This window comes from Microcaecilia unicolor, chromosome 13, assembly GCF_901765095.1.
Source record: "Microcaecilia unicolor chromosome 13, aMicUni1.1, whole genome shotgun sequence".
NCBI lineage: Eukaryota > Metazoa > Chordata > Amphibia > Gymnophiona > Siphonopidae > Microcaecilia > Microcaecilia unicolor.
This window is the reverse complement of record NC_044043.1, coordinates 40,398,501-40,413,085: the sequence shown is the minus strand read 5'-3', so window position 1 is coordinate 40,413,085 and position 14,585 is coordinate 40,398,501. Positions and strand designations below refer to the sequence as shown.

General features: G+C 41.8%; 1 protein-coding gene across 2 annotated transcripts in view; it reads left to right on the top strand.

Annotated features, from left to right (window-relative positions):
* The window catches only part of RABEP1 (rabaptin, RAB GTPase binding effector protein 1), a 148,566-nt gene that overhangs the window by 118,302 nt on the left and 15,679 nt on the right, over positions 1-14,585 (top strand). For both annotated transcript variants that reach the window (XM_030222557.1, XM_030222556.1), the window contains 2 exons: positions 322-511; positions 11,978-12,033. In XM_030222557.1, coding sequence (XP_030078417.1) covers positions 322-511; positions 11,978-12,033 — 246 coding nt within the window. The remainder of the gene's footprint in view (positions 1-321; positions 512-11,977; positions 12,034-14,585) is intronic.

The following is a 14,585-nucleotide window of genomic DNA, read 5'->3' as shown; positions in this document are numbered from 1 at the left end:
CTTCCCATCAGCTGTTGGTTTTTGGAATAATTTACCAAGAGAGATCAAGATGCAGGATTCTTAGTGTGTTCCATAGTCCCTTGAAAGCATATATGATATGATAAATATTGTTTTATAATTTACAACTACCTTTTTTTGTGTGTGTGTTTTCTTAGTTATTTCGTCTGTCTTTTTAGTTATCCACTTTGAAACTTTTTGGGGGGGATTTGGGGGAATATAAGTCTGATTAGATTAGAAGTGTAGTGCAGCTCGATGAAGTAGGCCTTTTATGCATGTAAGGTCTCTCCCTTAATAATGTCTTTGTCTAATCTTGATTCCTAGGAACTTCATGAACTGGTATTAAAGTATCGTGAGAATATTATTGGTGTTCAGACTTCAGCAGATCACTTGGAAGAGAAGTTAAAGGCAGAAATTTTATTCTTAAAGGAACAAATTCAAGCAGAACAGTGTTTAAAAGAAAACATTGAAGAAACTCTGCAGCTAGAAATTGAAAACTGCAAGGAAGAAATTGGTAAGAAAGAGTAAGAATGTAGAGACATGGTGGGAAGAGTAATCTAAAGGGTAACATGTTAGTGATGACATTTTATTTATTTTAAATTCTCTTTATACCGCAGCAGTCCAACTAAAGCGGTGTACAACAAACACACACTTTCCATTATGTAGCTTCCCACTGTTCCAGAACCTGTGGGATAGTTGTATCCATCAACCAGCAGGTGAAGATAGAGAATTGAAAACTGAGATGAGACATCTCTATCTTGGCATCCAGTTCAGATCTTCAGTGTTTTCTATCTCCAGCAGGTGGATGGACACACTTTTCAGCCTCTGGCTCTGAGTGTTTTGCTCCTGGTCCAGTTGGTGAACTGGTCCCCAGTTGAGCTTTGCAGTTGGCTTGAGTCTGCATAGTCCTATCGGGAGGTCTTCAGATCCCTGTCTGAGGTGCTCCGCAAATTTACTTCTTCCCTCCCTTTATCTCGGAAAGCCTGGGACAGAGTATCAGTCCTAATTCTGTCTTATCTGGGGTAAGTCTTATGGAGACTGTGAGCTTAGGGGGAGCAGCTGGCAGTGGTAAGTACGACTAAAGTTTGAATCAGAATCATTTAGAGGACTTCAAGTTTTACTTGGTGCAGGGGAGGGATCCTGACTCACTACTTGGGACGATGTGGTGCGACACTTATGACAGTCGGGGTGAATAGCAACTCCCATGGAGGCAGTTAAACAGTGTTCCCACTGTGGGACCCACCAGCCACCTTTGGGGTGTTGCAGTGTATGCAAGCTGGGAATCCTGCAGGACACAGAGGAAACAGTTGGTGGCAGCATGTCTTTGAATTTAGCGCTTCATCCGAATATGCAAGGGACTTGGGGCAGGGCCAGTGTGCAGTTTGATACAGGAGAGCACGGGAATGGACGCCATTTTGTCAGGGCCAACTGGCAATGAGGAGCAGCCCGTGTCTGATCACGTGTGGTGCACAGCTGCCATTTTACAAACTCGGGGCCTGACAGAGCATTCAGCTGCATCAAGATCTTTGTTTTCTCCGGAGTTTATATTGCTCTAACATCAGATCTATTTATTGAAACAGGGACAGTTTCTCATCCTACTGCCCCTCCAGCTCCTAAGAGATTTCATTTAGATCTCCAGGAATGGGCAGATAAGGCTCTCTGCTTCTCCCTCCTTATCTGATGTGGCCTCGGTCCTTTCATAGGAACCATCATTGAAGGAGAAAGTACTGAGGTTGTTTCAGAAAAAGGAACTCAGTACTCTTATTTCTGAGGCACTGGTTGTGCTTTCAATTGACGAACCTTCTGTTTCGGTGTCAGGAGTTCCATCTTTGTTGATCATGAGGGAGCTTAGAGGTCCTTTTAAGGCCTTTCCGATGCATCCTGATTTCAGCAGAATGGATCTCACCGGACATGAAGCTGAGAATGGGAAGAGCCATGGCTTGCCTCTACTCGTTGGTTCTGGAAGAGAAATTGCAGCTTCCCAAGGGTGGACTCCCTCGTTACGGCGGTTACTAAGAAGACTACCTACCAGTGGAAGGTGGCATTGCTCTAAGATATCTACAGGATAGGAAGCTAGAAGGCTCGCTGAAATAAGTCTTTGAAGTAGCCTTTTAGGCCTTCAAGCGACAATGTGCAGCTTGGTCATGGTAAGAGCATGCCTCAAATTGCATTAGCAGTGTGCAACACAAGACAGGTGCCATGATGCCCAGCTGGAAGTGAGGTTGGTCTAATTGCCACTTGCTATTTATGACACGTTACGGCCCACAGTATGTCTCGCTGTCACAGCACTTCGGCAGTTCTGGTTGTGGCACTGGGCAGCGGATTCAGCGTCAGTCACATCTAGTTGAACTGCCCTTTCAGGGCAAGTGACTACTTATTTGGAGAAGATCTCAGTAATTTAGTGAAATCTGAGGAAACTAAGCAACAGAGATTGCAGAAGGATAAGTTGAAATCCTCTGGTCATCCATCTTCAGGGGGCTCTTGGTTTCAAGACAGTAGATGGTACTGGTCTGGTGATCAGCAATATGGTTATAAGTACATAAGTGTTGCCATACTGGGACAAACCGAAGGTCCATCAAGCCCAGCATCCTGTTTCCTGCAGTGGCCAATCCAGGTCACAAGTACCTGGCAAGATCCCAAAACAGTACAATACATTTTATGTTGCTTCAGAAATATGCAGTGGATATTCCCAAGTCCATTTTAATAATGGCTTATGGACTTTTCTTTTAGAAGCTATCCAAACCTTTTTTTAAACCCTGCTAAGCTGCTTTTACCACATTCTCTGGCAACGAGTTTATTCACATGTTGAGTGAAGAAATATGTTCTCCGATTTCGTTTTAAATTTACTACTTTGTAGCTTCATTGCGTGCCCCCTAGTCCTAGTATTTTTGGAAAGAGTAAACAAACGATTCACGTCTACCTGTTTCGTTCCACTCAGTATTTTATATACCTCTATCGTATCTCCCCTCAGATGGCTTCTAGGATATTGCATATGTGTTGATGCCCTTGAAGGAGGTGGTCTGTAGGGTGTTAGAGATTTATGATAGTAATGACAGTTTCTTTAACTTTTGCTATAAAGAGATTATTGCCTGAACAATGGTGAACATTTTTCTGAACGTTTTTCCTAAGAATGGATGCAAATAACGGGGCAAGTCTTTGTGCACTGATAGCTATAACTACTGTTCTGACTGACATATACCGATCAAAAGCTATTCTGATGAGACATTTGGCACATTTCATCAGTGTCTCCCCCTTGTTAGAGAAGGGTTAACTGATATTTGGGAGAGCAGATGCTGAAGATTACATTTTCTTGAGTGGTATAAAGATATTGGACTATCTGAGAGATGCATCAAAATGTGGGGGTTTGTCATGGCTGCTTAGAAAACCTTCCTACTCTGACCCCTGCCCAGTACATAGTTGGAGAGGGTACAGGAGCTGTTGGCTTGCTTTAATACATTCTGCAATAAGAGAGTGATGGGACAGTTGTGGGTTATTGTGGTTCGGTGCTAATTGGACCATATCTGAGCTCCAGAGTTAGGCGTTCCTGTAAGAGACATTTGCCAGATCTTGGTTTGAAGGTCAAGGAGGACTTTGTGAATAGGGAATGAAAGGATATCCCTGGAATGTCTTAAGTATCTGAGGATGTCGTGTACCTAGGGCCATGCTGTAGAGGGGATATGTCGAGCACATTGATGATTTGCATCATAGGATAGGTTGCATCTTCCAGTAGAGAATCCAGTTTAGATAGCCCAGGTAAGGAGTCAGTTGTCCATCGAGGTGATCTGTCCAGTGGAGTTGCAGAGTCTGTGACAGGAGAAGATTCCCAGGAGGTGCTGTGTACTAAGCAGTGGTCAGTCACTGTCTGAATCAGGTGTAAAAAAAAAAAAAAAAAAAGGCTTAGGTGATCCCTTAGAGGAACCTGAACCAAGATTGGATGGTGACTAGCTGAGCCCATATGTTGAGCTGCATTCACTTGTCACTGTTTGTAGCTGATACAATTCCTGGGGGATCAAGGTAATCCATGAAGTACTGTTTTGAGCAAGTTTGAGCTCAGGTTTGTGTGCTTTACTCTGTCCTCTGGTGTTGAGAAGTTAGGTATGTGGGTAACTTTTGAAGAGGATGATCATGCAGATGATTCAGTGTGCAGTCTTCAGTGTGCCTGTATTTCTTAAAAGGGTGATTTGGATCCAGAAATCCTTTCTTATTGTGTCTCTCATGGCTTTTTGATGACACCTGTGTTGCTCTGGATTGTTATGTTTTGAAGTGCTGTGTTGACATTCCCTGTGCCATCTTGGGAGTTTGTGGACTGCATTTGCCAAGGTGGCTGCTTCTGCACTGGTGATCTGTGAGGTCTGGTGCTGCACCAGTTTTACCAGCATTGATGAGCTGTCTGAGGGCTGATGCTGTAGTGCTGGCTCTCCCAGCACAGATTATGGTGAGTCAGATGTGGTGCTGTGGGTGGAGGTGGCGCTCTTATCGGGCAGCTCTGGGTGCAGTCCTTTCCTTGATCCTGGACTAATGGGAGGTGTTATCAATGTGCATTATAGTGGTTGCATGCTAGGCAGTACCAGAGGAGCAGGGAGCCTTTTTCTCGGCACTGGCAGAGTTGGAAGCAGAGAAGGCCAGAGGTGCCCAGTCTTAAGGAACAAAATGTTGGTGCACTAGGAATACTTAATTTTTGCACTGCTGTCCATAGATGGAGGAGGTAATCATATTAGCTCCACTGGAGAGCCAAAGTTCTTGCATGATGTGGTCTTGGTAAGCTCTCTGAGACGTTTGTGCACACTTACTGCGGGTGGAGATGACATGGTTGGGCCTGAGACAGTGAACTCAAATGCTGTGAGAATCCGAAAGACACACTTTTTTTTTTTTTTTTTAATTTGTGGGTACCTTTTAATGTTTTTTTTTTTTTAATATATGGAGCACAAGTATAACTCCCTCCCCTCCCCATACACACACACACACACCAAAAACAAAGAGAGTAGTGAAGTCAGGGAGAGAGTTTTGAGCTATAATAAGATGGGAAAGAATGGACGATAACACTCTGGACAGCTTCTAGTTGTTCGCTTCATGAGAGATTTGCTGTTGAGAAAGCCCCCTGTCAAACCTCCACTTGTGTCGTGGGACCTCAACGTCATTCTTACCCAGCTGATGAAAGCTCCTTTTGAGTCACTTGGGTCTTGTCATCTGAAGTACTTGACCTGGAAGGCCACATTTTTGGTGTCTGTTACTTCAGCTCGCTGGGTCAGTGAGCTTCAGGCCTTAGTGGTGGATGCACCTTATATGAAGTTTCATCATAACAGAGTAGTCCTCCGCACACATCCTAAGGTTGTGTTGTTCCATCTGAATGTTCTGCCAGCATTCTTCCCCCAACCTCATGCCCATTCTGGCGAAAGTGCATTGCACACCTTGGACTGCAAGTGAGCACTGGACTTTTACTTGGAGCAGACTAGGCCCTACAGACAGTCCACCCAACGTTTTGTTTCTTTTGACCCCAAAAGGATGGGGGTTGCCATCAGGAAATGCACCATTTCCAGTTCCTTGGCAGACTGCATTTCTTTCACTTATGCCCAGGCTGGGCAGATCCTTGAGGATTGTGTCAGGGCTCACAATTTCAGAGCCATGGCTGCTTCGGTAGCCCACTTAGTCAGCCTCCTTTGAAGAAATTTGCAAGGCAGTGACATGGTTTTCAGTCAACACATTCACATCTCATTATTGAGTAGGATACCTGACGCGACAGTCAGTTCGGACAGACAGTTCTGCAGAATTTATTTGGGGTCTAGAGTCCAACTGCACCCTCCTAGGCCCATTCTGTTCTGTTCCAGGCTGCACTCTCCCTCAGATTGTATATAGCTTCAGGTTAATTACATTTTTGCCCTTTCTGTTGAAAGGTCCAGTTGACTACTGGTTGTTGTGTTTGGTGAGCCTAGTAGCTAAGAATTCCCATATGTGAGAATATAAGGCCTGTTTGTCCTTGGAGAAAGTGAAGATACTTACAGTGGTGGAAATAAGTATTTGATCCCTTGCTGATTTTGTAAGTTTGCCCACTGACAAAGACATGAGCAGCCCATAATTGAAGGGTAGGTTATTGGTAACAGTGAGAGATAGCACATCACAAATTAAATCCGGAAAATCACATTGTGGAAAGTATATGAATTTATTTGCATTCTGCAGAGGGAAATAAGTATTTAATCCCTCTGGCAAACAAGACCTAATACTTGGTGGCAAAACCCTTGTTGGCAAGCACAGCGGTCAGACGTCTTCTGTAGTTGATGATGAGGTTTGCACACATGTCAGGAGGAATTTTGGTCCACTCCTCTTTGCAGATCATCTCTAAATCATTAAGAGTTCTGGGCTGTCGCTTGGCAACTCGCAGCTTCAGCTCCCTCCATAAGTTTTCAATGGGATTAAGGTCTGGTGACTGGCTAGGCCACTCCATGACCCTAATGTGCTTCTTCCTGAGCCACTCCTTTGTTGCCTTGGCTGTATGTTTTGGGTCATTGTCGTGCTGGAAGACCCAGCCACGACCCATTTTTAAGGCCCTGGCGGAGGGAAGGAGGTTGTCACTCAGAATTGTACGGTACATGGCCCCATCCATTCTCCCATTGATGCGGTGAAGTAGTCCTGTGCCCTTAGCAGAGAAACACCCCCAAAACATAACATTTCCACCTCCATGCTTGACAGTGGGGACGGTGTTCTTTGGGTCATAGGCAGCATTTCTCTTCCTCCAAACACGGCGAGTTGAGTTCATGCCAAAGAGCTCAATTTTTGTCTCATCTGACCACAGCACCTTCTCCCAATCACTCTCGGCATCATCCAGGTGTTCACTGGCAAACTTCAGACGGGCCGTCACATGTGCCTTCCGGAGCAGGGGGACCTTGCGGGCACTGCAGGATTGCAATCCGTTATGTCGTAATGTGTTACCAATGGTTTTCGTGGTGACAGTGGTCCCAGCTGCCTTGAGATCATTGACAAGTTCCCCCCTTGTAGTTGTAGGCTGATTTCTAACCTTCCTCATGATCAAGGATACCCCACGAGGTGAGATTTTGCGTGGAGCCCCAGATCTTTGTCGATTGACAGTCATTTTGTACTTCTTCCATTTTCTTACTATGGCACCAACAGTTGTCTCCTTCTCGCCCAGCGTCTTACTGATGGTTTTGTAGCCCATTCCAGCCTTGTGCAGGTGTATGATCTTGTCCCTGACATCCTTAGACAGCTCCTTGCTCTTGGCCATTTTGTAGAGGTTAGAGTCTGACTGATTCACTGAGTCTGTGGACAGGTGTCTTTCATACAGGTGACCATTGCCGACAGCTGTCTGTCATGCAGGTAACGAGTTGATTTGGAGCATCTACCTGGTCTGTAGGGGCCAGATCTCTTACTGGTTGGTGGGGGATCAAATACTTATTTCCCTCTGCAGAATGCAAATAAATTCATATACTTTCCACAATGTGATTTTCCGGATTTAATTTGTGATGTGCTATCTCTCACTGTTACCAATAACCTACCCTTCAATTATGGGCTGCTCATGTCTTTGTCAGTGGGCAAACTTACAAAATCAGCAAGGGATCAAATACTTATTTCCACCACTGTAGGTATTCTCCAAGGACAGCAGGCCTTATAATTCTCACATACCCTCCCAGCTCCCCTTGGAGTTGTCTCCTTTTTTTTTTTTTTTTTTTTTTTAAATGCTTTATATTGTATTATTGTTTTTTTGATCTCTGATGAACTTTTTTCCTTGAGACTGCCATATTGTGCTTTCATTTGGGACTTTTTATAGGACCCTGTGTCTGTTCTGGGCTTCTTTTTATGCTTTATATTGTACTGCTGTTCCTGGTGCTCTCACAGCAAGTGGAATGGCATTGAATATTCGAGGTGGAGCATGTCTGGCGCTCAAAGACCTGTTTTAAGCCTGTTACAATTCCGGACCAGCAACTTGACTCCGCCTTATCCACATATATGAGAATATAATGCCTGCTGTCCTTAGAGAATACCTGCTGCAGGTAAGTATCTTTGCTTACCTGCAGCTTAGAAAACCTCGCGGGCTCCACAATTACTGGAGTAAAATCGCTGTAAACCAGAAGCTGTAGTTAAGTTGCACAATTTCTGTACTCCTGAAGGAAGTGTGCATCAAAAATAGTTCATTCTTAAACTAAGTATCGGGAAAAGTATGTTCATTTCTTACCATCTAGAGCTCCTAGTTTAATCGTTAAAATGGTAGTGGTGAGTGAGCAAGGGAAGGAAGTTTTGTATGCATGAATGTGACATGGAGTCTCCCTAGGGATCTCTACACAGTTTGGTTGTTAAGAAGGAAAGAAAGATGAAAGAACGGGGATTTGAAGAACTATCTAGTGTGGCCTGGGGTGGGAGGGTAGGATTATTTTATGCTGAAATGTAAGGGGTTAGAAGAATGCAGAGACTTTACTTTCAGTATGAGGACAGATATAGAGGGCAGATGAATGAGAGATGAGGGGGAGAGAAGAAGCCTTTTCAAATAAAGGGGGAAATAATTCATGGTGATTGTCTAGTGTTTATTTACCTGTTGCTGTTTCCAGTTGTGTATTATGGGAAATGGTTGAACTTTGAACATATATGGTATTTGTTAACCACTAATGAAAGAAAATTTAAACTAAAAGAAGAAAAGTATCTTTGAGTTTAAATTCAGGTTTAAAAATGATAAAAACCCCTTCGAGAAAAGCTGCCCTGGCTCCCAATCAAAGAACAGATCATCTTCAAAATCTGCACCTTAGTCCACAAAATCATCTACAGCATAGTCCCAGGATACATGACAGACCTCATTGATCTACCAACAAGAAACAGACTTGGATCAGCACGATCGTACCTAAACTTACATTACCCAAACTGTAAAGGGCTAAAATACAAAACAACTCTCGCATCTAGCTTCCCCTACATAAGCGCACAACTATGGAATGGACTCCCGTATGCAGTGAAAACAATACATGACCACCTAAACTTCAGGAAATCATTGAAAACCCACCTCTTCAAAAAAGCTTATCCCACCGATCCAACATAAATCCCCACACCCAGCAACACAAGATAATCTATGATCGTACTAGACAATTTATTATCCTTGACCCCATGACACCTGAAACACTTCTACCTGTGACCATAACACAACCTTGTATTTGTTATCATCCGTATTGGCAATCGCTTACGATACTTTGTAAGCCACATTGAGCCTGCAAATAGGTGGGAAAATGTGGGGTATAAATATAATAAATAAAAAAACAGGTTTCTTGGCAGCGCATAGGAATATGGGCCCTCAAAGATTTTATTGATTTTAAAACCCAAGCATGGAAATCCTTCTCGGATATGAAAGCGTAATTCTCCTTATTAGATTCTTAGTTTTACCAGTGGTTGCAGCTTAGTTCCATGCTGAAAAAAAGTAAATTCAGCAAATGCCGCATATCCCTGAACTTATCAGCATAAATCTCTGGCTTCAGCACATGGCTCATGTTGCTTCTCACATTTACTGGTTTATTTTAAGAAAACCTCTTACTAGGTGTGCAGGTTTGTGTAAATGTTGGGAAGAAGACATTCAGGAGTCTATTCCAGATAAGCTATGGGAGCAGATTTGGAGTTCCTTGTTTAAATGTTCCAAATCTTCGTCAACATTGCAATCTATGTTGTTCTTCATGCATAGGGCTTTGTGGACGCCCCTTAAATTGCATACGATTGACCCTTCCAATTCCAGCCTTTGCTGGTCCTGCCAATCTCAGCAAGGCAATATTAAGCACCTTATATTTGATTGTGCATGTATTCAAAAATATTGGAAAGATACCTGGTCATTAATGGTAGATGTTTTCCACCTCCCGGGTTCAATAACTTATAAATATGTGATACTTAAAGACCAATGCTTTCAGAATAACCTAAAATCTAGTGAATGTACAATTGTTAACACTATGCTCTCGTTGGCTTTGAAGGTAATTTTTTTGCATTGGAAATCTTTGGACCAGGTCACCTACCAAGAATGGTGGAACTTATTGTTTCAGTCTTATAAACATGAAACGTATCTTGCAAAAAGATCATTTCAATTTGCTCTGCATGAGGAGAAATGGTTTCCACTTCTATCTTACTTTAAAGATCCCTAGTATGACATGTTATGCTAAATCCACTAACTGCTGCTCTTTGGGTTTCTATGGCTTTTGCATGAAATGTACTTTTGCTATGTATCCTCAGTTGTTGTTGTTTTCCTCTCCTCCCTTTGATTTCTTACCAATTTTGTACAATTGTTCATTGTTACATAGTTGTTGCTTCTTGATTTACCTTTGTATCGAAAACCAATAAAAAAAATACTAAGACTTTAAATTCATTAATTTTCCCTATGATATTGTATTGATAAACTTTGCAGAATTTAAAATATTTTGGTTAGTAGTCAGCATTGGCACTGAATATCCAGGGCAAATTCTTGCTATGGAAGCAGCTGAAGCTTATGCTGGGCCTGACCTTGGTTTTGTCTTTGCAGGGGGTGGGGCGGAGGGAGAGGAGTCTGTACTGGGTAGGGGGACCGAAAAACCCTGATGCCATTACCAGAAGTTAAGCAGGCACTGGCCAATATTCAGACCAGTGCTTGGTTAGCGTGGCAGCTAAGGCTTTTTGCTGTCCTAACTATAGTCACGTGACTGGCTAACAATATGAATATCGCCACTAACACAGTACAGTCTCGATTATCTGACATAAATGGGACCAGTCCGTTGCTGGATAAGTGAAAAGTCGGATAATACGGAAAACATTTCACAAACCCCTCAAACAATGCATAAACAAAGGCATAGAGTACCCGATTTTCAAAAATTGTTCTAAAACAAAGATTTTTAATCAAAATAAATTCATTGGCATTACCGGGGGGGAAGGGGGGCAGGCGGATATGCTGGATGGTTGGATTAGCAAAGGTCGAATAATCGAGACTTTACTGTAGTTAATTACCGGCTCCTCCAAAGCTCCACTCAGGTTCTGCCCATGGCACTAACCAGATTGTACAGAGGCAGTTTGTCGTGGTAGTGATCAGTGGCACTCTCTGGTTAAGTACCACTGAGTATTGCTGGTTAGGCTGCCAGAAGCGATTTAACTGGGCAGGAGCCTCTCCTACCTGGTTAAATGACTTTGAATATTAGGTAGATTATGTGCAGAATTCCCTCGGGTATAGATACAAATGGAGAAGGTGTTAACTAGCTTTATTGAGAACTGTTGAGCTGCACATACGCATGCTGTTACTGTACTAGAATGTATATTGACAAGGAAACTTAACTTTCAGACATTCTTCTTAACTGGTTAGGGACAGTCTTATGAAAAAATGGGAGCTGATTTTTAGACCTGGTAGGGTAGTCATCGTATGTAATTGATCAGTAATATATAGACAATAGAGTGTTTTCCTGTCTGGAACACCCAAATCAAACTGGGCATAAAAGGATAATGTACTGTCTAGAGACAAACTGTTGCTAAGTCCTTGAGTTGCAAACAGTCTAGTGGTAGTACCTGACTTTAATCCTTTAGAAATGTGGTACCATGCTGATTTATGGTTGGGAATTATTGTGTCATTAAATCCTCCTCAATCCCCCCCCCCCCCCCCCCCATAAAAAAGGGCTTAATCAAGAAAACTAGTACATTTTATTTAAGTTAATGTGACAAAATTTAAAAGGAAGACATGCTAAAGGATTTTGTTGTGGAAGGATAGGTAAACCTGTAGTAATGAAACTGACTTGTCAAAACTAGACAGAAGTTGTGAGCTTAAGCCAGGATATCATCTTAACCTGGCAACATTTAGGAGTTTCCTCACTTGTTTCATAATAGTATGATTGTAAAGTGAAAATGACTTCAACTCAGTATCTACAAAAAATATTTTTCATGCATTTATAGCAGCTTTTCAGATAAAATTCACCATTTGCAGGAGGAAAATTACTTTTTTCTTTTGTAATTGAAAAGCATTAGACCCCGATGATAAACTGAAATTTTCTTCTTTCTGTAGCTTCCCTTTCCAGTCTAAAAACTGAATTGGACAGAATAAAATTACAGAAAGAACAAGTAAGTACACACTTTTGAAGGCTTTTGTAAATGTCCTTCAAATAGAAACGAATATTCAGCTATAGAAGTGTTACATATAAATGGGGGAAAGCAGTTTTCAGTAGCCTACTTAAGTGCAACATCTGTGGGTAGTTTTGTACCCTAAGGACCTGATGGGTAATTTTCAAAGGAGTCAAGAAAAGCAGGTACCATAAATGGTGACAGAAATGAAACAGAAAAGGTATAAAAAAAATCATAAAATTACAATGACAGTTATCAAACACAATTACATTGAATACAAAAAAAGGATAAAATATAATAAAACTATAAAAGCAATATAGAAGAACTGAAGTGGGCAAATGGTTCTCTTAAATAACCATATTCAACACATTCTCAGGTAACTTCTATCTTTTTACCCATTTTTGGTGGTTCCTCAGTCTTCATTTGTAGTACAATAATGTTCTAAGCCTCACAAATTGACCGACTGGAAGATTTTCTTTAAGGGCACAAGTATGGTGACTTTTGTAATAATGCAGGTTAATTAAAAAAAAACAAAATTAAGATTTTACTGGGCTAACAATATATATTTTGACCAGCTTTTAGAGTATTAAAATCTAATTTCTCAGGTCAGGATGGTTTTTAATTCACTAAAGCTAGTCAGAAAATATATTAAGTTGGTCCAATAAATGAGTAATTTTTTGTTGGAGACATATCTGTTCTTGTATTTATTAATTGGATGCCAGCCAATGTATATCCTACTACAATTGTAGTAGGATATATATTGGTTGATATCCAATTAATAAATATAAGAACAGATACAGCTTTAGTAAGAGATATTTGCTTAAGTTTGCCTGATTCTTTTGTTAAATTCTTGTTGGAACATGCTAGGGAGGTAAAGCTTCTAGGTGCCACAAGTGACTGCTTTATGGAGCCATTGATCCAGTGGAGAAATGACATTTAGATCTAGTTCTTACGTTTGTTTGTTTGTTTGCTTGTTTGTTTATATTTAATGTGCACCATTAAACCATGCTGGCTATCCTCTGGCTGCCTCTTTTTTTTTTTTTTTTTAATAATATGTGAAATATATATGGGCTTCTAAAATTGTCTCCTCAATTGTGTGTTACGCTCTGCCAAACAGCTGTGAAAATAGCTGTTCCATTACAGAAGAGGTTTATCATATTTGTCTTCTGATGTTAGAATTTTGTTTCTTCATTATTTTTCTTGTGGAAAATGTTGTGGATAAAATTAGGGCTCTGACTGGCCCCTCACTGCAGTAGAAATATCCAGAACTTTGATACGTATCCCTACATCTCCCATAACTAGGCTGAGTGTAAGCACTGTGGAAGGAGGTCTCCAGGCTCAAAAGTATTTTGCCTTGATTCCACAATTATGAGGCAAAGAGGAGAAAAGAACATTATCTATGCAGAAAATTGACTGACTATGCATTCTGATCGACCTTTTTCTGTTGATGTTGCCTCTCCCACCATACACAGTGGCTTTAGGAGTCTAGGAGCAAAATAAGTAGCACCAGGGTTCTCACAAAGTAATGAGAGTCTCAGTGGAGATTTCCATGTCTAAAGCACAGCTGTCCTCAGTACCTCTCAAATTAAGGTAGCTTCAAAGATGCTCTCTGAAGTGTTGGCGAAGTTCAGCACCTCATCACAGATCTTCAGGATGTAGTCTTCAAGCACAAACCAGCACATGTACCTCATGCGCTGTGTGTGTCATCTAAAAGGCTTTGACAAGATCATAATGCTGACCTATGTCTTCCAGTAGAGAGACCCTGGCTGCTTCTTGCTACAGATAAAACTGATTTTTCATCAGATTAGGTTACTTCCATCCTGGGTGCTGTATGTACTCAAATATAAACCCATCCGAATAAGCAGAGAACATTTTCCCCCTTTTTAAGGGGAGAAATGTTAGCTTGAATATAAGCCAATGGTTTATATTCAAGTATGCCTTTCCCATGGTGACCAACATTTCTGTCCCTCTCCCCTCTCCTTCTCCACCTGTGGTGACTGGCATCTCTCTGTCTCCCTCTCCTCCTCCTCCTTTGGTGACTGGCATTTCTCCTTACCAGTAAGCCTAGACACTGACACAAAAGTAACTGCAAGCAGGGCCGGTCCGGGACCTTGCGCATGCGCAGATTACCATAAGAAGAGATGCCAGTCACTGCAGGGTGAGGGGGGGAGCACAGAATATTGTGCCGACTTGACTATAAACCAAGATCCCAATTTTGGGGCCCAAAAATCTCAGCTTATAGATAACTATATACGGTAATCAGAACCTGGTAGCACACAAGCTCTGTAGAGTTCTTCAGCCACACAAGTGGTGTCTGGATCATCAAACCCTACAGGACATTTTTGGGTCTGGAGCACTCCTCAAGGAAACCTGTTTGCCAGCACCAAAAATATAAAGCTGCGCTTTCATTGTTCAGCCCACCCATTTCCAGATTGGCTAGCAAGGAATGTGCTGGTCATAAACAGGGATAGATCTCGCATCTGTGCTTATCCACCTATTTCTCTAATAGCTAAAGCCCTGCTTAAGTTTCAGAAAAGATCAGTACAATTCTT